A 23,858-nucleotide genomic window follows, 5' to 3' on the forward strand; every position below is an offset into this window, starting at 1 on the left:
TAAGGAAAAGCATTGTATCCAACGCAGTGACGTTCGTTCGCCTTACCTTCGCCCGGGCTTCACGGGCGGCTTCAGCTTCGGCGGCCATAGCTCTCTGTAACTGGACAGGCAGCCGGACGTCCTTGCTGCGAGGCGAATGTTCAACAACTTGTGTCAACCAGTGCCCAGAGTAGCGAAATATGTCACTATAAGGTCATTGTTGACCAGCTACCGTCACTATCAGCTAATCAGGGGCTGAGTAGGCAAAGTTGCTCATTCATGAGTACACGGTTGGTGACTGACCAGATTGTCCGCCGAGCCGGCGAGCGGCCGCTTATAAACCACGAGCCTTGGTTACATACGTGTGCATTGCCTTGCAAAACAATCCCCGGACTGGCTGACCACCACTCCGACATCTACAAGCTGCGCGGCCGGCAGACTGAGAAACGTGACGCTAAGATCAATTGTGGCTGCTGTCAATTACGGTGCGACGCATTGATAGATCACTGCATGCACGTGCCCGGGAAGTCTGAAGCGTTTTCGGTGGGCCCAGGACGGGCTCGGGCTTGAAGCCACTGGCCCGGGCCGGATTCGGGCCCACTCATTAAAGAGCCTAAGTCGTGCCTTCGAGCAGACGCGAACATTATGCACTGCATGGTCCAAGGCATTCTGAGCAAAGTTGAAGTGACATGTCGAAACAGCTGAGTCTTAGTATACCTTAGCGAAGAAAATAGAGAAAACAGACGAAGTTCTAAGTGTCTTCTTTTCCGCAAAATAAACATTGTTTCCGCGTAAGGAAAAATAGTTTATATAAAAAAGCGCCCTTGAAACCATTTCCATGTTACCACTTTGCGATTGCACTATTACAACTATCATCACCATCAGCCTGGTTACGCCCACTGCAGGGCAAAAGCCCCTCCCATACTTCTGCAACTATCCCGGTCATGTACTAATTGTGGCCATGTCGTCCCTGCAAACTTATTGATCTCATCCGCCCACCTAACTTTCTGCCGCCCCCTGCTACGCTTCCCGTCCCTTGGAATCCAGTCTGTAACCCTTAATGACCATCGGTTATCTTCACTCCTCATTACATGTCCTGCCCATGCCCCCCATTTGTTTTTCTTGATTTCAACTAAGATTTCATTTACCCGCGTTTGTTCCCTCACCCAATCTGCTCTTTTCTTATCCCTTAACGTTACACCCATCATTGTTCTTTCCATAGCTCGTTGCGTCGTCCTCAATTTAAGCAGAACCCTTATCGTAAGCCTCCAGGTTTCTGCCCCTTACGTGAGTACTGGAAAGACACAGCTATTATACATTTTTCTCTTGAGGGATAGTGGCAACCTGCTGTTCATGATTTGAGAATGCCTGCCAAACGCACCCCAGCCCATTCTTGTTCTTCTGGTTATTTCAGTCTCATGATCTGGATCCGTGGGCCTTACCTGCCCTAAATAGATGTATTCCCTTACCACTTCCAGTGCCTGGCTACCTATCGTAAACTGCTGTTCTCTTCCGAGACTGTTAAACATCACTTTAGTTTTCTGCAGATTAATTTTTAGACCCACCCTTCTGCTTTGCCTCTCCAGGTCAGTGAGCAGGCATTGCAATTGGTCTCCTGAGTTACTAAGCAAGGCAATATCATCAGCGAATCGCAAGTTGCTAAGGTGTTCTCCATCAACTTTTATCCCCAATTCTTCCCACTCCAGGTCTCTGAATACCTCCTGTAAACACGCTGTGAATAGCATTAGAGCGATCGTATCTCCCTGTCTGACGCCTTTCTTTATTGGGATTGTGTTGCTTTCATTATGGAGGACTACGGTGGCTGTGGTGCCGCTATAGATATCTTTCAGTATTTTTACATATGGCTCGTCTACACCCTGATTCCGTAATGCCTCCATGACTGCTGAGGTTTTGACTGAATCAAACGCTTTTTCGTAATGAATGAAAGCTATATCTAAGGGTTGGTTATAGTCCGCACATTTCTCTATCACCTGATTGATAGTGCGAATATGGTCTATTGTTGAGTAGCCTTTACGAAATCCTGCCTGGTCCTTTGGTTGACAGAAGTCTAAGGTGTTCCTGATTCTATTTGCGATTACCTTAGTAAATACTTTGTAGGCAACGGACAGTAAGCTGATTGGTCTGTAATTTTTCATGTCTTTGGCGTCCCCTTTCTTATGGATTAGGATTATCTTAGCGTTCTTCCAAGATTCCGGTAAGCTCGAGGTCATGAGGCATAGTGTATATAGGGTGACCAGTCTTTCTAGGACAATGTTCCCACCATCCTTCAACAAATCTGCTGTTACCTGACCCTCCCCAGCTGCCTTCCCCTTTTGCATAGCTCCCAAGGGGTTCTTTACTTCTTCCGGCGTTACTTGTGGGATTTCAAGTCCTTCTAGACTATTCTCTCTCACGTTATCGTCGTGGGTGCTACTGGTACTGTATAAATCTCTATAGAACTCCTCAGCCACTTGAACTATCTCATCCATATTAGTAACGATATTGCCGGCTTTGTCTCTTAACGCATACATTTGATTCTTGCCTATTCCTAGTTTCTTCTTCACTGCTTTTAGGCTTCCTCCGTTCCTGAGAACATGTTCAATTGTATCGATATTATAGTTCCTTATGTCAGCTGTCTCACGCTTGTTGATTAACTTAGAAAGTTCTGCCAGTCCCATTTTAGCTGTAGGGTTAGAGGCTTTCATACATTGGCATTTCTTTATTAGATCTTTCGTGTCCTGCGATAGCTTACTGGTATCCTGTCTAACGGAGTTACCACCGACTTCTATTGGACACTCCTTAATGATGCCCATAAGATTGTCGTTCATTGCTTCAACACTAAAGTCCTCTTCCTGAGTTGAAGCCGAATACCTGTTCCGTAGCTTGATCCGGAATTCCTCTAGTTTCCCTCTTACCGCTAACTCATTGATTGGCTTCTTATGTACCAGTTTCTTCCGTTCCTTCCTCAAGACTAGGCTAATTCGAGTTCTTACCATCCTTTGTTCACTGCAGCGCACCTCGCTGAGCACGTCAACATCTTGTATGATGCCAGGGTTAGCGCAGAGTATGAAGTCTATTTCATTTCTAGTCTCGCCATTTGGGCTACTCCACGTCCTTTCGGCTAAACTGCTTGCGGAAGAAGGTATTCATTATCCGCATATTATTCTGTTCCACAAACTCTACTAATAACTCTCCCCTGCTATTCCTAGAGCCTATGCCATATTCCCCCACTGACTTGTCTCCAGCCTGCTTCTTGCCTACCTTGCCATTGAAGTCGCCCATCAGTATAGTGTATTTTGTTTTGACTTTACCTATCGCTGATTCCACGTCTTCATAAAAGCTTTCGACCTCCTGGTCATCATGACTGGATGTAGGGGCGTAGACCTGTACTACCCTCAATTTGTACCTCTTATTAAGTTTCACAACAAGAATTGCCACCCTCTCGTTAATGCTATAGAATTGTATGTTACCAGCTATATCCTTATTAATCAGGAATCCGACTCCTAGTTCTCGTCTCTCCGCTAAGTCCCTCTAGCACAGTACGTGTCCGTTTTTTAGCACTGTATATGCTTCTTTTGTCCTCCTAACCTCACTGTGCCATATTATATCCCATTTACTACCCTCTAATTCCTCCAATAACACTGCTAGACTCGCCTCACTAGATAACGTTCTAACATTAAACGTTGCCAGGTTCAGATTCCAATGGCGGCCTGTCCGGAGCCAGGTATTCTTAGCACCCTCTGCTGCGTCACAGATCTGACCACCGCCGTGGTCAGTTGCTTCGCGGCTGCTGGAGACTCAAGGCCTGGGTTTGATTGTTGTATTCATATAGGAGGTTGTGGCCAAGTACTGCGCCAGGGTGGCCAATCCTGCTCTGGTGAGAGAGTGCGTCACCAGTTCTGGTCACCGTGATCAGGCCGCACTCCAGGCCTGTTTGTGCAATTTTCTAAACTCACGGTTTTTTTTTTCGGCGGAAAATTGCGCGGCACCGGGACTCGAACCCCGGTCCTCTTGAACGCGAGGCGGATACTCTACCGCCACCGCAGGAATTGTACGCCTCATTTAACCTACAGTGGTGCCTTCTTTGATCAGTCAAGGTGGACCAATCTGAGCTCGGTTAAACCGCACACATGGCACTCAGCTAGAGAAACCTGGTATTTAAGACCTGCACATGTGTGGCCACACATTATAGAAGATATTTTTTTAAATATAAAAAAAGAAGAAGACAACAGGGGATTTGAACCCGTGGCCCTTGGATGTTGCCCGGCGAGATAGCTCAGTCGGTTGGTCCGTCAGGCCCCAGGTTACATTGAAGCGCCATAGCTCCTGTCCAGAGCCTCATACTTGCGTGGAAAGAGACTGATGTTGTTGACTGAGTGATTCGAAGGCATACTTTCTTGGAAAAATGGCCTCCCGTGGATAAGAGCGAACTCGAGCGGCTCTAGAGACTAGGAAAAGCTTGATCAGGTGCTAGGCGAGCGCGGCATGCTCAGCGTGGGAAGCTAGCTAGAATAACTATCTCAAGGACTGCTGCTCACGAGAGCGAAATACGTTTGTGTAATTATTATAACTCCAATAAGACTACTTTCGAAAAGAGAAAGGGTTGTACTACGAATGCTATGACTGATAATTTTCTACACACACACACACACACACACACACACACACACACACACACACACACACACACACACACACACACACACACAATATATATATATATATATATATATATATATATATATATATATATATATATATATATATATATATAACTATCTACACTATTATATTATTCTAGCACCGCACTTATTTTATGCGGTATGCTCGTGAATTCGCCAGGTGTATATATATATAAAGGCAGCTGATTAGATCCCGCGAAAATGACACATGCGGTACAGTCTAGACTATATATATATATATATATATATATATATATATGTTTGTTTACTTACAGGCCGGACCTGGGGCGCCTATAACGTAAAGCAATTGCAAAGTTTTCTATTCCAATTCTGCAATCAGCCCTCTGCGATTGATTAAAAACTTTTTTGGACCATCCCCATTTCGCCTGTCTGGCACGCGACGTCACGAAAACTGTGTAGCTCCCCATATGATATGACGTGTGCACACTGATTACGCATGATTGGAAGGAACAAAAGAAAAATAGTTATCTTTGATTCAACGCCTTTTCGCCATTAGCCCTCGGCTACTGGTCAAAAGTTTTCGGGCGACACCTACTTCACCTGCCTGTCACGCGACGTCGCAAAACCGCGACAGCCCCCCATCTTAAACGACGTGTAAACACTGATTATGCATGATTTGACTGAACAAAAGAAAAATAGCTATTTTTGATTCGGCGCCTTTTACCCATTAGCCCCCAGCTATTCGTGAAATGTTTTCGGACTGCACACACTTCACCTGCCTCTCACGCGACGTCCCAAGACCGCAAAATCTCACCGCGTCAAAGTGACGTGTACGCGTTAAAGATGCATTAATACGCCGAACTAAACTGAATTTTCTTCTGAATAGCCGCAGGCGGCCCTGTTCCGAAAGGAATAAAATATAGTTGCCGCCATTCGCTCAGGCACTGACTACTCGCACCTGCCGGAGAGCTTGGGTTTATGTACGTATAATAAAGCTTCCTTCGTGGACGCGTAACGTTTTCGAGCACTTTTGGCACGTTTACAACCTCTTTCTGCCAACTCTTCTTTGCTGAGAATCCGTTTTAGCGTCTTTCTTAAGCTTCGCGTTGCAATCCGCCGCGATTTTCTACCAGCCACCGCAAGCTAAGTAAAGGAAAGCGGACCAATCGAAGATGCCGGCACCACCCTCTTCATTCGGTTATCGATTTTCAGTGCAGTCGCTCTGCCCCATCGAATTCCTCTCCACTTCAGCGTGCTCCTCGCCTCTTGTCAGACAATTAGATAAGAGAAGCCGCTCAGTGTAGGCAATGTTATTCGTTTTTCAAGTAAACGAAAGTGACGCCCTATGTACCAGGAGGGCGTTTGACTGGTCTGTTCAGACAACCCTGCGGGTGAACGCCCGGTGCTTGCGTCGGCGGTTACGCAAATTGGACGTCAGGAGATTGGAATAACAACATATTGGAATAGTTTTACATTATAGGGCCCCTGGTCACGCACACGCGGGTCACAGCTAAGCTTAGTAATGAATGTCCGGGCCTGGGCCGGACCCGAGCTTAGCAACAAGGGCCCAGGGTGGGCCTGGGCTTGGTGTGACGGTCCCGGGCTGGGCTCCGGCTTCATAAAGCGGGCCCGTGCAGTGCACTGAAGGACAACATGGCTACGCGACTACTGCGTCAACTGAGCGACGACCTACAATGTGGGCGTATTTAGAGCAGCACAACAAACTACGCCAGCATTAGTTTCATACAACGTGGGTATGGATGCTGCTATATTCAGTAGCTTGTGTTACCGTTTGTAGCGTGAATGGCAAATAACAGTCGTAGGTTCAGTGCCATGTGACAGAGTCTGCTTCCCTACACTTTCGAGCATGTTATATTCAGTAGGAAGTTGAATCTTTTGTCGATAAACACGAGCGACAATAAAAAATGTCTAGACTGTTCTCTGACCGGAAGCTGCCCTGATTAAACATGATGAAATCAACCGTAATGTGCCTGAAGAGGGCTACGTGTCATTTCTTATATTATGCTTAAATCATGGAAGTTCATAATCGTTGTTCAATTTAGCAAGGAAATCTGGAGAGTATACGAGGTCGGCCCCTTTAAACATAATGAATACTCAAACATGGGCGTCTGATGGGGTTTCACGCCCCATCGTAACGCAGGGGCTCAGAATCGTTTTACCTGAGCATTTGAAATTAAGTTTGGCCACGTTGAGTCTTTTTTAAACAGCGCCCAAAGCAGGAACTTTTGTAGATTCCTCTGCACTGCCATGATAACTGAGCCAACGTTGCCGAGAACCAAAACCCCAGACCCAGTGTGTCAGCAGAACGCCACAGCTACGGAGCTAACGTGGGGGGTGTTGGGAATAAACAATTTCATCATTACCACCTCTCTTCGAAGCTAAAGTCAATAAAGATATAAATAAAGAATAGGATATTTATTTCTATCATTAGGTTACATGTCCCCATGAGCGCTATAACGTAAAGCTATTCTAATATGTTCCTATTACCTTTCTGCCACTAGCCCTCCAGGATTGGTCAAACATCGTTCGGGTCTACCACACTTCACTTGTCTGTCACGCGACGCCACGAAAACAGTGAAAACTCCCCATTTGATACGACGTGTGCACACTGATTATACATGATTAGGTCTAACAATATAATTTTTTTTTGTTCTGATTGTACGAATTATTTCGCCATTAGCCATTGGTCAAAATTCTTGGGGGCTTCGCCCACATAGTCCTGTCTATCACGTGAAGTCACAAAAGCGCGAGAACTCGCCACGTCAAAGTGGTGTGCGCGCTTTAAAGATGCATTAGCATGCCGGAAAAAAGAAAGAATTGTTTTTCTTTTTTTGAATAGCCAGAGACTGCCCTGTTCCGAAAGAAAGAAAAGATGGCTACCCACTCGGAGTTGTCCGGGAGAATAAATTTCTTTTTGCATAATAAAAGCGTTTGTGTGGCAGTATAACGTAGTCGAGCTCCACGTATACGACTCGCTCTAGCAACTCTTTTAAAGCGCAGCTCTTTGGCGTCCGTTCCTGGGTTTCGCGTCGTCGTCGGCGTTGTCGTCGGCCTCGTAACCAGCTCCGCCCCCCTTTCATCCCCCCAGCGCTAGCAGCGACCGACTGATACCGCTGGATGCCGCTGACGCCGCTAGAGAGTCAAGATAACGTGACTGCATAGAACACCGTCGCCGCCATGCAGAAAGAGGAGGAAAGGGTCCCCCCCCCCCCTGTTCTTGTGTGGCGGATAGGGTGCTCTTCAGTTGCCGACGCGCCGGTTATTTCACGTAGGCCCCGGCACGTCGACGAATACGTGACCACCTTCCCACGGCTAGACCTGGTTCTTAGCGCTGCGGAAGCGAGGGTATCATATTGTTTGTGTCGGCATCGGCGGCGTTGTCCCTGAAACCAACTCCGCAGCTGGGGTTGACTCACTATCGGCGTCAGCGGCATCAGTCAGTCGCTGCTATCTCTTCCCTCCTCCCTTTATCGTGTTGTCCGCTTGCTGCGCGCGCTTCTGCCCCCATCGTTTGCCGCTGGGTGTACACGCCGCCCCCCTACCCCCTCTTCCTGCGAGTCTCCGGTTGTCAAAGCGCCGGCTCGAACTTAATTCCTTTCTTCGCTCCTCCTCCAATGCAACCCCTGTGCGGTGGCAATCAGAGAGCCAGATCGGTGGCGGCGGATCTGTATATGTGCACCGCCCGAGCCGAAATTGCCGCTGCCGTTCGCCCTGTGCGGTGGCAATCAGAGAGCCAGATCGGTGGCGGCGGATCTGTATATGTGCACCGCCCGAGCCGAAATTGCCGCTGCCGTTCGCCACTGCGAAATTATCTGCCAGTTCTTTCTGAGCCATGAGCGAGACGACCGATGGAAGTCCTCCGTCTGCTGCTGCTAAACGAGCTGCCAGAGCAGAGGCCCAGCGCCGTCGCCGTCAGAATCCAGAGGTGCGTGCCGCCGAAGCAGAAGCTTACCTAGTGGAGTCTTTGTTAAAGGAATACGTGTGAAAAATACAAAAAAAATTCTGTGATAGCGCATACATGTGTTGCTCGATTTCTTTGCCTCAATCTATCGAAAAGGTGAAACAGCTTATTTGCTGCGCTCAAATTTCGCATTAGGAAGTAACGTAATCGTCGGTAATTTTTTCACTGACGATCAGTCTTAGCGGCATTTTGAACTCCCGGTGCACGCCGCCGCAATTTTCGACCGGCCAGTGCAAGCTAAGCAATAGGAAGCGGGCCCAGTCGCAGACGCCAGTACAACTTTCCTCCTCCAGTTATCTACTTTCACTTCACAGGTGTGCGTCATTGGTGACGTGGCAGTGCGCTCTAAGGCACTGCACAGCAACTCCTGTGTGGGTGTCATTTATGGGGTCGACCCTTCTTTCGACGCCCTCACAGTGAAAGGAAACCTGGAGGAACCTGTCGCGGTGCTGCCATGCTCGCGGAGTGGCGCAAGCGTCACCGTCACGTTCGTCGGGAGCGTCGTGCCTCCGAACGTGCGGCTTTTCAAGCAGCTGCGCGCCGTTCGTGCCCGACTCCCCCGACCACTTCAGTGCGACCGCTGCGGCGTTTTCGGCCACGCCGGCGCCACCTGTTTCCGCGACGCCCACTGCCTCCGCTGCAGTGACTCGCATCCTACAGGAAACTGGCCCGCGGAGAAGCCACGCTGCGTCAATTGTAGTGGTCGACACCCTTCGACAGAGCCGAGCTGTCCCGTGTGGCAGCGCGAGAGGAAGGCGGCCGTGTTGTTGTCTTCGTCTGAGCGGCCCTTTTCGAGGAAAAAAGCGCTTGAGCTGGCCGGTGCCACATCGTACGAGCAGCATACAGCCGCTCCGTCGACGCCTACTCGCACCCCGCAGGGCCGATCCTACAGTGACGCCCTGCGTGGCCGCAACACCCAGACGGCCGCTCCTGAGCCGTTACGCGGCCCACAAACTGATCTGAGCAGCGACCCCAGGGACGCACTCATAGCCGCTCTCCGCTGCTCTCCGTGCCCTGCTGGTCCAATGCCCAGCCATCGACAGCAACGTGCGACAGATGTGCGACGCGGCTCTCGCCGCGCAGGAAGCTCTGCTTCACCACGACTAGGCGCGCCACCGCGCCCCATAAGCGAAGGCCACCAACTTGCCCACGCGCGCTGTTCGGGCCGCCGCGTCTCTTTCACCCTTCTTTCAATTCCCTCTCCCTCTTGCGCAGCGCAGTTGAGGTATTCTCATCTGAGAGACAGTTACTGCGCTGCACTTTACCCAATTTTTTTCCTCCCACCAACAAGAATCTCAATCTCACTGGCTCGGACCCACCGAAACCTTCTCCACTTTTCTGCGCTCCTGGCCTCTTGTGAGCGAATTAGATTCAAAAACAAAATTGTCAAGGAAGGCAGTGTTAACTGCTTTCAAAACAAACAAAAGTGACCTTTTTATAAACGAAGAGAGAGCTTCATCGGCCTCTTCAAACAACGATGCAGGCCACCACCGGATGCTTGTGTCGGCGGTTACGTAAATTTAACGTCAGCAGATTGGAATAAAGTCAGAATTACTTTAAGCTATAAGGCCTCGTGTATAGTTCTTCATACATATTCATTTGTCGAATTCCTTACGTGTATATTCAAATCATGTTGCAGATCACGCAGTAATATTTCCTACACTCACGAGCAACTTTCAGTGGCTGTGTAGAAGAAAAACTACGAGGACAGGGCTCCTGCTCGTGTATCGGAACTCCCAACCATCCGAGATAGGTTTAATGTCGCTTTCAGTTTAGGCTTTGCCATCCACGGCACCACCATAGCTGAGAATCAAGGTGAGAAAAGCTCCATATTATTCCTTTTATCTTGCTTGTTGGAGACAAAAATAAACAGATATTTGAACGGGTTACAATTTCTGACACGTGGTTTAATAGAGCGACAAATACTATTAGGTTTCGGGGAGTTTGAAATCAAGTTGCTTTATCTAAACAAACAAACAAACAAACAAACAAACAAACAAACAAACAAACAAACAAACAAACAAACAAACAAACAAACAAACAAACAAACAAACAAATAAATAAATAAATAAATAAATAGTTTTGCCTTCCCGGATTCATGATCGACACTACGTGGGAGAATGAGAAATCATTCGGCGCCATTCATTTCTCGTTAGAGTAGTGCATATATTCAGAGATCGACGATGAATTCATTGTTAGGCGGGTGTAGGTTAGTAATGGGTGCCGTCATATCTACTGAGATGGTTGATTTTGAGCGCGCGCTTTATTTCGGCATGCTTGAGTTTCGGCCAGTATACAATCGCAAACACTAGCATAATTTCTACTGCAAACACTCAAAGTAAATATAAGAAATTGCATTTTGCAGTCACTACATTAAGAGCAGCAATCATGAACCTTGGTACTATATTCAGCAGGACTCTCACACATACGCATACCTGCCAATCCGTCAAGTTTAAAATTCGTAAAATCCCGCGCACACGACTCTGAGAGGAGAGCAGGAAGGGGTAGCAAACATTTCTGTAAAGCTTGTCATGAGTACTCGCTTTTCTTTAGTAATACATAGGCACTTTATTACCCAAGATTCACCTGTAGACTAAGCTTTTAGATCATAGTGACTTCATTAACAACTTTTCGGTCGCGGATTTCGCTTTCTGCAATAACTTTGATAAACTTTCTTGAAGCAACTACCCCTCTTGCGTCTTTTCAGTCAAGGACGAGTAACAGAATGCTCGTAGACCGACGATCGAAATTTTTTCCAAAGCCAAATTTATTTTTTCGTAATAGTTCATGCAACATTCGTAAAACCGTAAAACCACCCCAATTTCGTAAACATTAGGAAGCATGCTGGAGAGTTGGCAAATGTGCATACGTTTTGGTTTTGTGGATTTTTGCTCGGTAGCCACAAAAACGTTGTCTGCGAGTACAGTATACTTCCTGTAACAATATAATTTATCTAACGCACTTTCTCTTGATAAAATAGTTTGGACATCGACTATTGAATGTCCTAACATAACAGTGCACACGAGCGGCGACAATAACTGTTGTTTTGAGCTAATTATTGATGACTAGGGCATTTGTCGAAAAAAAAAATTGCCAGCCACTTCGTTTCAATTGCGATTTACAAGCATTACTCACATTTCGACTCGTTCGACTTTCACGCCCCACGAATCGGTGGCTTCATCCAGGCTCGCCTGTTCAACAAAGACGAGAAGGAAAAAAGATGCAATTAAGAGCTCAGCAGTGAAAACTATGCGACCTACTGCATTCTTCTTTCCACACTGCCGGGTTCTTGAGATAGCAGCAGTCACCCAGATCGGCATACAGCTATTGCTACTAGCGCTCCGTTAATTAATACCTGCTTTCTGCACAAGATTTTGTTAATTTGCAAAGCCCTTGCTTTGAATGACAATTTTTAGGCTAAGAACGTGTTTTTAACTTCTCTCTTTTGCAAACGTTCTCACGGGACTGCCCCATGCGCGAATTTTCACCCTGTTGCAGACAACAGAAATTAAGGCTCCTTCAGAGGAGATAAAACTCTTCACGTACATATTTTTGTTTAATGAATAAGTTTTACATAAATTACTGACTAGCTCTGACTAGAACGCATCAACACTGAAGCGCATTTGTAAGTCAGGTTCATTTTCTCTTGTGCAGCCACCGAATCATACGTATCGCTGCATTAGTGTTTTCAACCAATGTTTAAAGGTAATAATAATTATTTCTTCGGCGTTGTTAACCGTATACTTTCTTTTACTCCTCTGTGCACGGAAGATTTATGCTTTTTTACACATGTAGTGCAAGCACTATTAACGTACTTCGTCGTTTTTATTTGTACATAGCCATCATCATTTTCCCTGTTCTTCTACTTCTTCACGCATGAGCTCGGGCGTTTCCTTCTTATTTTGGAATAAAAAACGCTTATACAACCTTTTTTCTTCCAATCTGGAACCCTGAGAGCAATGTTTCTTTCGGAGACCGTGGCAATTGTTTGGCTTCGGGTATTGATTAAAAAGAACCCCCTAACAACAATTTCTTATAGTAACTATTATTTTTTGATACGATAGAAGCAGTTCGGTGCGTTCTGTACAGCCAAATTTGAAACGAAATGCCGTCTGCAGGCGCAATAAACGTTGTCAGCTTTGAACGGATCCCTGACCGACGTCAGAAAGAGCAACGGGGCACTTCAAATCCCCACGTTCTCATTAACAGCAGTCCGTAGTATAACCGTCTGACAATATTAACGGCGTACATATATGGATTGTCAAATGTTTATTGGATTCACTGCCTGGTTGCAAGGGCAGAACATTTCTAACATGAAGACACAGCCGGGCATGTCAGAAATGCTTGCGTCATGCACTTTTCTGTAAAGAGCAAATTTAACAAGTCAGCATACATGGCGGGAACGCAAACTAAACGTGTCCACACGTCGTGTCGCGTCGTCTTGACACGTGACTCATTCCTCCCGTAAAAACGCATTGCATCTTCATGCCGCGAACGTACGAGACTCCGCCTACTGTGGTATTTTTATTTGTAAGGGAAGCGCGATTGGGGCACAGACAAAATCTTCTTTCCCGCACCATCGTTACGACACCAGCAAACGCGGACATGCAGAGACATACGTTGCGAGTGCTACCAGTTTTCTGCAGAGCAAGCAGTTATGTAAATGACGATTATTTGCATTCCGCATAATTACATAATAAGCCGTAATTGTTGATTGAACTTCTGAAATATTATAATTAGATGACAAGTGCCAATAAGAAAATTGTAGAGCAACATGAAAAACTCCCGATACAGCTTTTTGTTGCTCAACACGTGCTACATAAAAGTACTTTTTCGGGCGTGAAAGAAGCCCGCGAGTACACGCAAGATTGCCGCGCGACTGGTCGCTTGAGGCACTTTGCGTGTATTCGCGAGGGCTTATTTCATGCTCGGAAAAACACTTTTAAGTACCACGTATTGAGCAACAGAAAGCTGTATCGGGAGTTTTTCATGTTGCTCTACAATTTTCTTATTGGCACTTGTCATCTTATTATAATGTTTCAGAAGTTCAATCAACAATTAGGGCTAATTATATAATTATGCGGAATGCAAAATATAATCTGAGCATCTCCAGGCGACGGCAATAAAGATTACCTTGGTTCTGTCCAGCTACGTGGCATCTGCATATTTTTAAATCTTGGCGCATGATAGCTGGCACGCCCTGTAGTTTATTTAACTTTCCCGTTAAGGTGACCGTTATTATTTTCTTTCCCGCATGCTTGTACTGCGAAGAGAACAAATGCAAGGAAAAGAATGGCCTGCACCATGTCATCCATCGCTGGACTACACTTTCCGACTGCCGGCATAGTCTATAATCGCAGAAGAACTAAACAAAATAACTCTCGTTTAGACAACAAGCATTTTCTAACTGCTTTCTGCAATCTGTAAGCGCTGGAGCAGGTACAATCATGGCGCAGTGGTTTGACATTGAAAACATGAAGTTATGTCCCCCACTCGCGCCAGTGTCTTTGCAAAGATTTCATTTTACACGTTTGCTCATCAGACGATTCAGCAAAGCCCACCTGCGTGACTCGTAAAATGAGCTATTGCACGGAGAGCTGCACTCTCAACCTGCGCGTTAGTGCCAAAAATAAAAATAAAATAAAAAACAACTGAAACGTCCATTTTCATGCCCTTCTTGTGGGTGAGGCGAAAGAAATATGAGCTTTTTTTTTTAGTAGAAGACGCACATACACGAAAACACAAATTAAGGGACCCCGCAAGTAGAATATAGAGAGAGGTGACTTTCAAGCGATGTGTCCGCCTTGCCCTTACTCACAATTCTGTAGCACTCAAGCCCCCAATACTTGACATTAAATACAACAAACTTGGGAGCATATGAAAGTTCCATTACAATGCAAGTGCACATTTAGTTGGTTATCATCCGCTGTACGCATGCATGTAAACTGTCGACCGATAATCGAATCATGGTTGCAGTACTACACTGCCCCGAGACGAGAAATGAACAGTCGAGCCGCACAATTTAGTCGTAGTTCTTAAGTGCACGTCGATTACCTTACAGATGGTCTCGAGATGTTCGAGCGCGACCGAGTGCCTCCCAGTATACGGTCGAGCCTTTCATTTAGCAGATAGTATACCCTGCGTCCCGCTAGGTGGCACCAGTACAGAGGTAACCGCAAAGCGGCGGCACACCTGCATGACGTGCGAGATGGACTCCCGCTCAGACAGAATCTCCGACAGGTTCTTGGTGCCGAGCACGTTCCGGAGCGTGGTGGCGGCCAACAGCCTGGTGGAGTGGCCGTAGTCCTCTACGTTGGTGATGGCGATGGTCGCGTTACTTATGCGGTAGTACACCACCGCGTCCACGGCCACTGTCACTGAGTCCTTGGACAGGATCTGCATTGAGACAAGAGAAACGTGTTTATGTACGAGACAACATAAAGAATAAGTGTTAAGCTCCAGGCTTTACACACCTGGAACTTATCCTGTACATAATGCTCGTGAGGCAGCAGATACTATGCACATTGGAAAAAAAGAAGAAAAATTTGAGTTCAGCGTCACCAGTATGAAACCATGTGAGCGTGAGCAGAATAAAAGAATGAAAAAAGATATCAGAAAGATGGAGACGTTATCCGAAGCTACGTCTGGGTCACTGCGTTAACGCTAGAAGCATAGAAATACAGCGTGAGTAAAAAGGAGAAGAAGGAAGGTAGAATTCAGCGATACAATTTGGTGGGTCCTTCATGTGCGCGCCGCTGAGCTATAGTTGATCAGGAACCGCATACTAGATAGACTCACAGAGAGATAACTAGAGGCTTTGTATCGGAATGTTTACGTGTATATTACGTTCTTATAAAAAAGAAATTTCACGTCGCTATAAAGGGAACGAGGTAACGTACATGATTACCTTCTAGTCCTAGTACATCTAGCTTATCATATGGTCGTCAACATAGAACACCCCTGTAGCACCTGCAAGAAATAAAAAGCCAGGTTTCTCCCAAAAAGCATTGTTTCACACAAGCAAGGAAACACACAAGAAACGAACCGGTAGTGTGGTGTAGTGACAATACACGCCACCTACGAGCGGTACGGTTTTCGGGTCAGAAAACCTTTTTCAGGTCACACGCACGTTTCCAAGTATTGGGAGTGCATGGAAATAGCCCAAATTTGAAGGCAAATGTGCTGAAAAAATCGTACGCCGGGTAGTGGTGCAGATGGGAAACTATAGTATCGTAAGCGCCTCAGAAAGAGAACTGCGAGCGTGGCCATGGTTCCAGAATTTTGCGCTCGGGTAATGACCTTTTATCTAAACAGTTTGACGCGTAATTCCGCACAACTGCAGCGAAATCCGTGGAGTCTAATGAAAACGGCGCTTATTTAATCTCACGGACAAACGCCGCACGGCACCATCGCAACTCTCGCCTCACATCGGAATCATGAGCCCCGATCGCAGCGATGAGAGCGCGCGAGCAGCATTGCTTTCAAGTGATTGTCGGAACATAAAACGCGACGGGCAGTGCGATCAAGCCGACACCGGCCCGTTCTGCCGCTTTCGACCCCTGCGGCACGTGTGTTTTCCGCTACTTAAACGCGGCTTTAAGATGGAGCAAGCGGAATGATGCTACCGGTCAAATGAGAGAATACCGAATAAATGACGTATTGTAGCTATCGGCTAATCAGTTGAAATATGCAAGGTGTAGGAAGATAGCCTTGTGCTAAGGTTGATATTCGGTTGGTGCGCCATGAGTACATATTACCTAGCACTTTACAGACAAGGACCACAGAAAGAAAGAAATAATACAAACGCGACCGTTAAAAACTCAAAACAATTTTATTGCGAAAGCTAGTGACTGCTATTGCAAATGGCAAAACAATTAAGTTATAATGAACAAGAGTCAAGACGCGCGCGTGAATATTTTGTTTCATTTTGTTCTTCTTGTCCGTAAAGCACTACGCTGTCTTCACTAACCTGTCATCTGTAATCTGCTGTTCTCAAAGTAAAACTCGCTCTCTCTCTCTTCTAATAGATTCGTGCTACTTTCGGGCGCATGGCAATTTTCGCTTTCGTTGTAACTATGTCACAGACTACTTATACATTCTTGTTATCCGGACAATTTCTTTTGCCTCGGGTGACTGAACATTCCGGAAATTGCTGCATATAGAAGCTGCGGACATGACTAAAACGGCTGTGATTAGCGCTAATGTGGGTCCTTTTTCTCTCATTTTGTGTCGCGCTCTAGTTGTACCGGAGTTTTCACATGTGAAACGATACTGAAGTGTTCTGTCGCAGGGAGAAGTGCGACAAAAGGTGCGAACACTAATGGATGGTTCTTTCGTAATAGAATAGAGTTCGACAGTGGAGAGATTTAGCCTGTCGCATGCGTGATAACATTCGTTACCCAAAACCAAATACACAGACGAAAAAAGCGAGGTCCATGACGATAACCTACAACAACCCCCCCCCCCCCCCCCCATGTTCCACAATAACACGTCCAACAGATACATTCCTGCATTTTGTGACACATTTAGAAGAAAAAAAATTATGGAGATCCCACGCACTGTGGGAATCGATGTAAGTGAAGCTTTCCGTGTTGGATGCTTTGATTGACGATAATTAGCGGTGATGTTGACGGCTAAAGCTTAATTTCTTCAACGTTTAGGATGCTATTTGTCTGCGTCTGACCATAGCTGTTTGTCTGCGTAGTACACAGATCAGACGGGGAGAGGCGTTTGCTGGAGGCGTTGTTGTGCGCCATATTTTAAAACCTCAGAGAGGGTTGAACATTGTCATTGCCTCACATGGCACATCCCACCGTGGCAGAAGTATTAAACTTGAATCGGATTATGGGGCTATACGTGCCAAACCCACGATCGGATTATGAGGCACGCCGTAGTGCCGGACTCCGGATTAGTTTTAACAGCGCGATGTTCTTTAACGTGTCCCAAAATCTAAGCGCAGGTGCGTTTTCTATGTCGCCCACGTCGAAATGCGGCTGCCGCGATTGAAACCAAATCCACGACCTCTAGCAACGACATAGCCGCATAGCTAACGCGGCGGGCACAGAAGCGTTGATTTGACGGTCGACCGCTTCCGTAGTGTCTCCTGGACCCTGCGGTGCGCTTTAATTAATGCGGCTCTGCTTCTGCACGCCCTGCGTAAGTTGCCCGCTTGACAAATTGCATGGCGTTTATTTTTCAGAAATAGCAGCAGAGTACTCTACTGTACCTTGAACTTAAGCTTATCCAGTTTCCCCGCAACCGCTGCCGTATCGTAGTAGGGTTTCCTTGCCTCCGCACGTCACCTCCGACCCCCCCCCCCCCTCACCTTGCTTGGGAACTGCCGCTTCTCCTTCCTCCTCCATACAATTCTATCTGCGTCCTCTCTGGACTCGCACTTCAGTAGAAAGGGAAGCGCTGCAGTTTCTGCAATGCTTCTGAGGGGAGTCGCGGATAATTACAGCTGTGAAGAGGTTAATGTGGCGACGCCCAGGAAGCTCCAGACGGCATTGTGCACCTTCGACACGGTGGGGTGAAAACGAGTTTCTAGCGTCGCCTTTCCTCTCTGACTCGCCCCTGTCACGTATACACACGCTCTGAACCACCCTCCGACGCGGTGTACCGGACAGCAGCAACCGTAGCAACCCACAGCAGCAGCAGCAGCAGCAGCAGCAGTGGAAAAGTCGAAGGAAGAGGCAAAGAAAGCTTCGTGTTAAATAAGAGAAAGCAAGGAACATCGTCATTATCATGTTCCTTCTACCGACTTGACACGAGCACGTAAGTAGAATGTTCTCGATGATTGCAAGTTTTCATCTACCTCTCCAGCATCTTGTAAATACATTCAAGGTAATATCCATCCATCCCACACCAATTCTTTCTATTTATATGAGACGATATAGTAGGACAAAACTGAAAACAAGAACCAATTATGGAAAACAATTAGTCAGTTACCAGACACCTTCATTGCTAAATCTTCTGCGTGATTATGATGACGAAATTATGGAGGGTTCGAATAAATTATATAAATCTGTTATTTTTGCGAACAACATTGAGTTTGTTGTTGAGGGGGCATTGAGCTGGCCCACCAACTGGCGCGAGAGCTCACATTCCGCGTCGGCGGTCCGCCCTCTCGCTTCAATCCAGCCTGGAAAGACCTAGACAACAAAGATCCCCTCGTATCATACCACGAAATCACTTCAAATCATAGGTTATCACGAAGAATTTTTCCTCCTCCTCACCCAAAGCTCAAAAAAGCACAGGCCATCACTTACAGTTGCACACTAGGACATACATCACACCAACAACACTAAGCAGGATCAATTCTGACCTTCCTACTGAATGCCCACACTGCGGCCACGAATACAACAACTTCGAACACATGCTCTGGCTGTGCCCTGCCAACGCGAGCACGGACTATCCCGACCAGTCTTCCTGTGACTCAGCGCTCAGGAGCACAGAGCTCATCGCTCAGCTCAAGGCTGTCCAGAGGGCCCGGGCCGTCGCCGAAGGACTCTGTCTACCGGCCCCGACCTGGGTGGAGCCGCCGGATTGATTTCCCCTCAGGACCTAAATAAAGTTCTAGCTCACTCACTCACTCTCTTTTCAAACTACAGTTATAGTTTGAAACGAAATGTACCTCGAGTGTATTGCGTGGTATTTTTGTATCTTTCTAGTGACGTTCTTCTTTACGAAAATAATAATCTGTATCGCGACACTGGCGTTGATTTCAGCATGTCTCTTTCAATTTGTGTGCTGTGTACGGCCTGCGTGCTACGAATTGTAGGAGCAGATGCCTACGTCAGGCGATACGGCCTTTAGCTTGTGCTTCTTTTCTGTTGTAAACAGAAAAGAAAAGGCACTACGTCGCATTGACGCTGAGACACACGAAAAACAGAACCTCAGAAAGCCGGTGGCTTGGGACTACGCGGCATCTGCCGGATTCATCGGGAACCAGTTTGCCGCTGCGGTGCCGTATATTTGCCTTAAGAACCCGGCACACCGATCCCGGCCGTGCGGAAGTTTTGTTTCACTCCGGCAGGCAACGATGGCGAGATGGAATAGTATACGTGTGATGAGAGCGCAAGCAAGAAACGTTGTGCACACACATACTTGTGGGCACGGGGCAAATAGCCATTTCTGAAACTATCATCCCGATCAGAACACGGTAACATGACGATTCGTAACGGGACATGCGATGGGTGCACTGTTGGCATAAAAAGAAAGAAAAACAGGTTTAAGTCACGAAGACCTGAGCTAAGTCCAACGCAGGAAAAAGAAAAAAAGGATGAAAGAACAAAGTATTGGGGAACTCTATAGCAGCGCGCCCATGATTGATCGTTTTTCGACTCGCTGTCGGTTGAGGGTTCTTAACTCACAAACATAGGAAGGTAAAAACATTGAGTAAGGAGAATCAGGAAAAGTTAACGAACCGAATCTGAAAGTACCTGCTTGCATCACGGGCCAAAGTCAGACCATGGCACCGCGAAATTTTGTTTTTCCGCAGACGTCTGACACGGAGATTGGTAGCAAAACGGGGCACTTAGGAGGCTCGATAACAAGGGAAGACAGATGACGTTTTTTTTATCTCTTTCTTTTTTCACTGCAGCGAAGCTTCACTGCTGTAAAAGAAGGTTGCGCTGCAAGAAACAACGGTTGTCTTCAGAGAAAACGCTTTCAGTGGAGTACCGTTTTATAAAGGGTAATGACAAAAACTTCTAACGTACAGAGGGTATACGATGCGCCCCCAGCATTTTGACAGGAAAGTGAATGGTGCGGGATCCTTCCTCATGCTGTTCACATTTGAAGAAAGACGAGTGTCAGCCAAGTGGACGCCTGTGCCCATTTTTGTTTTTTATTGGTGCAGTATAACTCCTGATATGCGTCGTTAACTTCGTGCTGGCGACTTTCAGCGATGACAAAAAGAAAAAAGAAGAAAAAAAAGATGTAGTCGTGATTAATACAGAGATGCCGCGAGAGAAATGGTAACATAGAAAATAGTAAGGTTAATTTAAGTGTGTTTTATAGTAGGCTACTCATCTGGCGGGAGTGAAGAAGGCGTCGAAAAGGAGAACGAAAGAGGTAGAAATTGAAAGAAAGTAAACTATGCATAGAAATGAGAGGTAATGCACCACTGCCAACGCCAGCATAAAAGCTGGAGGACCTCACATAGCTCAATAATGCCTGCGGAACTTGCTGCATGAACTAGTCTTGGCTCATGTCCTGTACTGAAAATATTACGTTTACAGTAAAAAGCACCGCTGCTTCTGAGCCAGCCGCTACGCGGTACCATTGTAGTTGGTTATCGTGTTGGCGCATGATAGCGTATTTATCATGAATTTAACCTAACTCAAGCTAGACCATTTTATCCGCGCTGTGACAGCATGCAATGTATTCGTGATTGAAGAAAACGAGACCCTAGGCACCCAAGATTGCTAAGGGCGATAAATATTTTGTTTCCAGTATAGTTGACTATATGTACATGCTTTTAGTGAGCAGCAGTTTACCATTATCCCTCAAGAGAGAAGTGTATAATAGCTGTGCCTTACCAGTACTCACCTACGGGGCAGAAACCTGGAGGCTTACGAAAAGGGTTCTACTTAAATTGAGGACGACGCAACGAGCAATGGAAAGAAGAATGATGGGTGTAACGTTAAGGGATAAGAAAAGAGCAGATTTGGTGAGGGAACAAACGCGAGTTAGGGATATCTTAGGTGAAATCAAGAAAAAGAAATGGGCATGGGCAGGACATGTAATGAGAAGGGAAGATAACCGATGGTCATTAAGGGTTACGGACTGGATTCCAAGGGAAGGGAAGCGTAGCAGGGGGCGGCAGAAAGTTAGGTGGGCGGGTGAGATTAAGAAGTTTGCAGGGACGACATGGCCACAATTAGTACATGACCGGGGTTGTTGGAGAAGTATGGGAGAGGCCTTTGCCCTGCAGTGGGCGTAACCAGGCTGATGATGATGATGATGATGATGATGATGATGATGATGATGATGACATGCTTTTTGTGCGTTCAAATAACAGAAACATGACCCGTGTGTCAAGCTGATGTGTGTAGTTTGTGGTGCATATATAAACGTATAATTCGTTTCAATGATATGGACACTACAGGCACATTTCTGCCGTCGCCGTCGCCGTGATGCTTCGTATAAAGGGCGATAACATCGTCCGCGCGCGCCGTATGCTGTTTGCGCAGGTGAAAGCGTGCGAGGGTGAGCCGATGATGGTGGCTCAATCTGGCGCGGGCAAGGTAGGAAAGCGGGGAAGAAGCGCGTCATCTTCTGTCGGGCGCAAGACACCGGAGGAGGGGGAAGGGGGGGTTCTACTCTGCCAGCTGCTGCGTATGGCGCGGTCATGCGGTGCCTGTCCTGAAAACGATCTGCGATGGGGACTGAGTGCTGACAGCTTCGTGTGCGCTGTGTTTTCGCCACTTCGCCTTGAAGCGAGAGGCAGCACGAAAGCCCATTCACTCGCTGCTGCTGCCGCGCTTGCTCACTCCAGTGTTTTGACAGCGAATTTTCGAGGTCATCGAGTTCATCTTTGCCTGTGCGCGCGTGACACCATGCTTGTTAATTTAGTTAGTAAGCGAATGTTAACAAGTTTATACGGCCGATAAAACTACTATCCTTACTTCGTATAGCTATCTACTTATTTGCTATCACAATTGATGCTACGCCTTTCGGGCGTATCATCAGTAATTTATTAACAAAACATCGTTTCATGCACTGAAGCACACAGATAACTGGAACGCCAATGCATTTCTCCGCACAGTTCGGGAATTTATATCTATATACTGGTGCCGTCCTGAGCGTTCCTTCGAAGTGGATCCGCCTTGCGAAGTACACCTGCTAGAATTTGTAAATTGTAGTATGGGGCATCAGATAATTAGCCATAAAGTTAATCAATGAATTCTTCTTAATTAGTTGGTTTTGCATTTAATTCTTGTGCAAGTAGTGTCCGCCGCTTCTAGTACGCCGGCTCATAAACTAGAATTGAGGTATCTGCCACAGGCAAGCTTTAAAAATTTTTGAAAGTGTTCGCTGGAACACCCTGTATTTAAGGTTACATACCCCTTGCGTCACCTTGGACCATCCATTCTGGGGGATTCGCCAAGAATGGACAGAGCGAAGTTGTAAGTTGGGCACAAATACCCACTGGCCGCCCATACCCAACGAAGAGTTGTCTACTAGACAAAACAGCAGCCAGCACTTACTTAGTAGACAACTTGAGTCACTTGGTATGGTGCCGCTGTTTATTGTGCGAGATCGTGCAACCATCCAATGTGGCCAAAGTAGGTAAAGAGAGCTATCACTTTATTAGAGTAACGAGCCTCGGAATGCCCTAAATAATTTACCAAGATTGCTTTTCTACGAGCCAATTTCGTTTTTTTTCCCAGGAGGAGGAGTGCGTCGTGACAGAGAGGGTGGACACGTGAGAGCAGGACGTTTCTGACCCACTCTCCGGCTCGCTCGGTTGTCTACGATGTTGCTATTCATTGTGCAGCGCTACGTAGTAGCATAACCGACCATCGAGCGAGCCGGAGAAGGCACAATGTCCTGCTCCTACGTGTCCAGCTTCAACGTCCCGACACACTCACCTCCTGGGAAAATAAACCGAAACTGGTACGTAGAAAAACTATCATGTTTACCTACTCAAGGCATTCCGAGGCTTGCCACATTTTTTCTATAGTATAGAGGTTTAAGGGCTTCACCCAACACAAGCAAACAAAATTAAGAGTCGAAAGTACCACGTCAGTACTCCTTTAAAGAGGTCTATACCTGACAGGAGGAGGGCTTTGGCTTGACCTACCCGTTTAAGCATTTCCCACAGTTTGGTAGAAAACTTCTAATTTGGCGAAGTAAGGATGCCCTCTTCTCCCTCTGACGCCTACCTGCCCTACGAGTTGGCAGCCGTTTGGATAGTCGCGCTTCTGACCAGTCAGGCTCACGGACTCAAAGCCTGAAGATTCGACGACTTACGTAACGTGACAGTGATTTTGGACAGACCCTGAAATCCATGGGCTTAGAGCATTAGTTTGATGGAAAAGCTTGCCCACGCTACACTACAGCAATATAAAAGGGAAAAAAGAAAGATGTAGGAAGGAGAAAGTGCGACAAAGTGGAGGAAACAAACGACCCTGACAAAGCGGATGACTAAGATTAATCAACGTGGAGCCGGAATTTTGGCAGCGCGAGGCCTAATTGCGCGAAAAGATCCCTGCGCAGCGCACCCACTGGAGCGTAATAAAGTTTAT

General features: G+C 46.7%; 1 protein-coding gene across 3 annotated transcripts in view; it reads right to left on the reverse strand.

Moving 5' to 3' along the window:
* The window catches only part of LOC142577288 (band 7 protein AGAP004871-like), a 505,838-nt gene that overhangs the window by 12,501 nt on the left and 469,479 nt on the right, over positions 1-23,858 (reverse strand). For all 3 annotated transcript variants that reach the window (XM_075687088.1, XM_075687089.1, XM_075687087.1), the window contains 3 exons: positions 14,797-15,000; positions 11,740-11,795; positions 47-125 (listed from right to left, as the gene is read on the reverse strand). In XM_075687088.1, the coding sequence (XP_075543203.1) occupies positions 47-125; positions 11,740-11,795; positions 14,797-15,000 (339 nt within the window). The remainder of the gene's footprint in view (positions 1-46; positions 126-11,739; positions 11,796-14,796; positions 15,001-23,858) is intronic.

The sequence above is a fragment of the Dermacentor variabilis genome, chromosome 1 (assembly GCF_050947875.1).
Source record: "Dermacentor variabilis isolate Ectoservices chromosome 1, ASM5094787v1, whole genome shotgun sequence".
NCBI lineage: Eukaryota > Metazoa > Arthropoda > Arachnida > Ixodida > Ixodidae > Dermacentor > Dermacentor variabilis.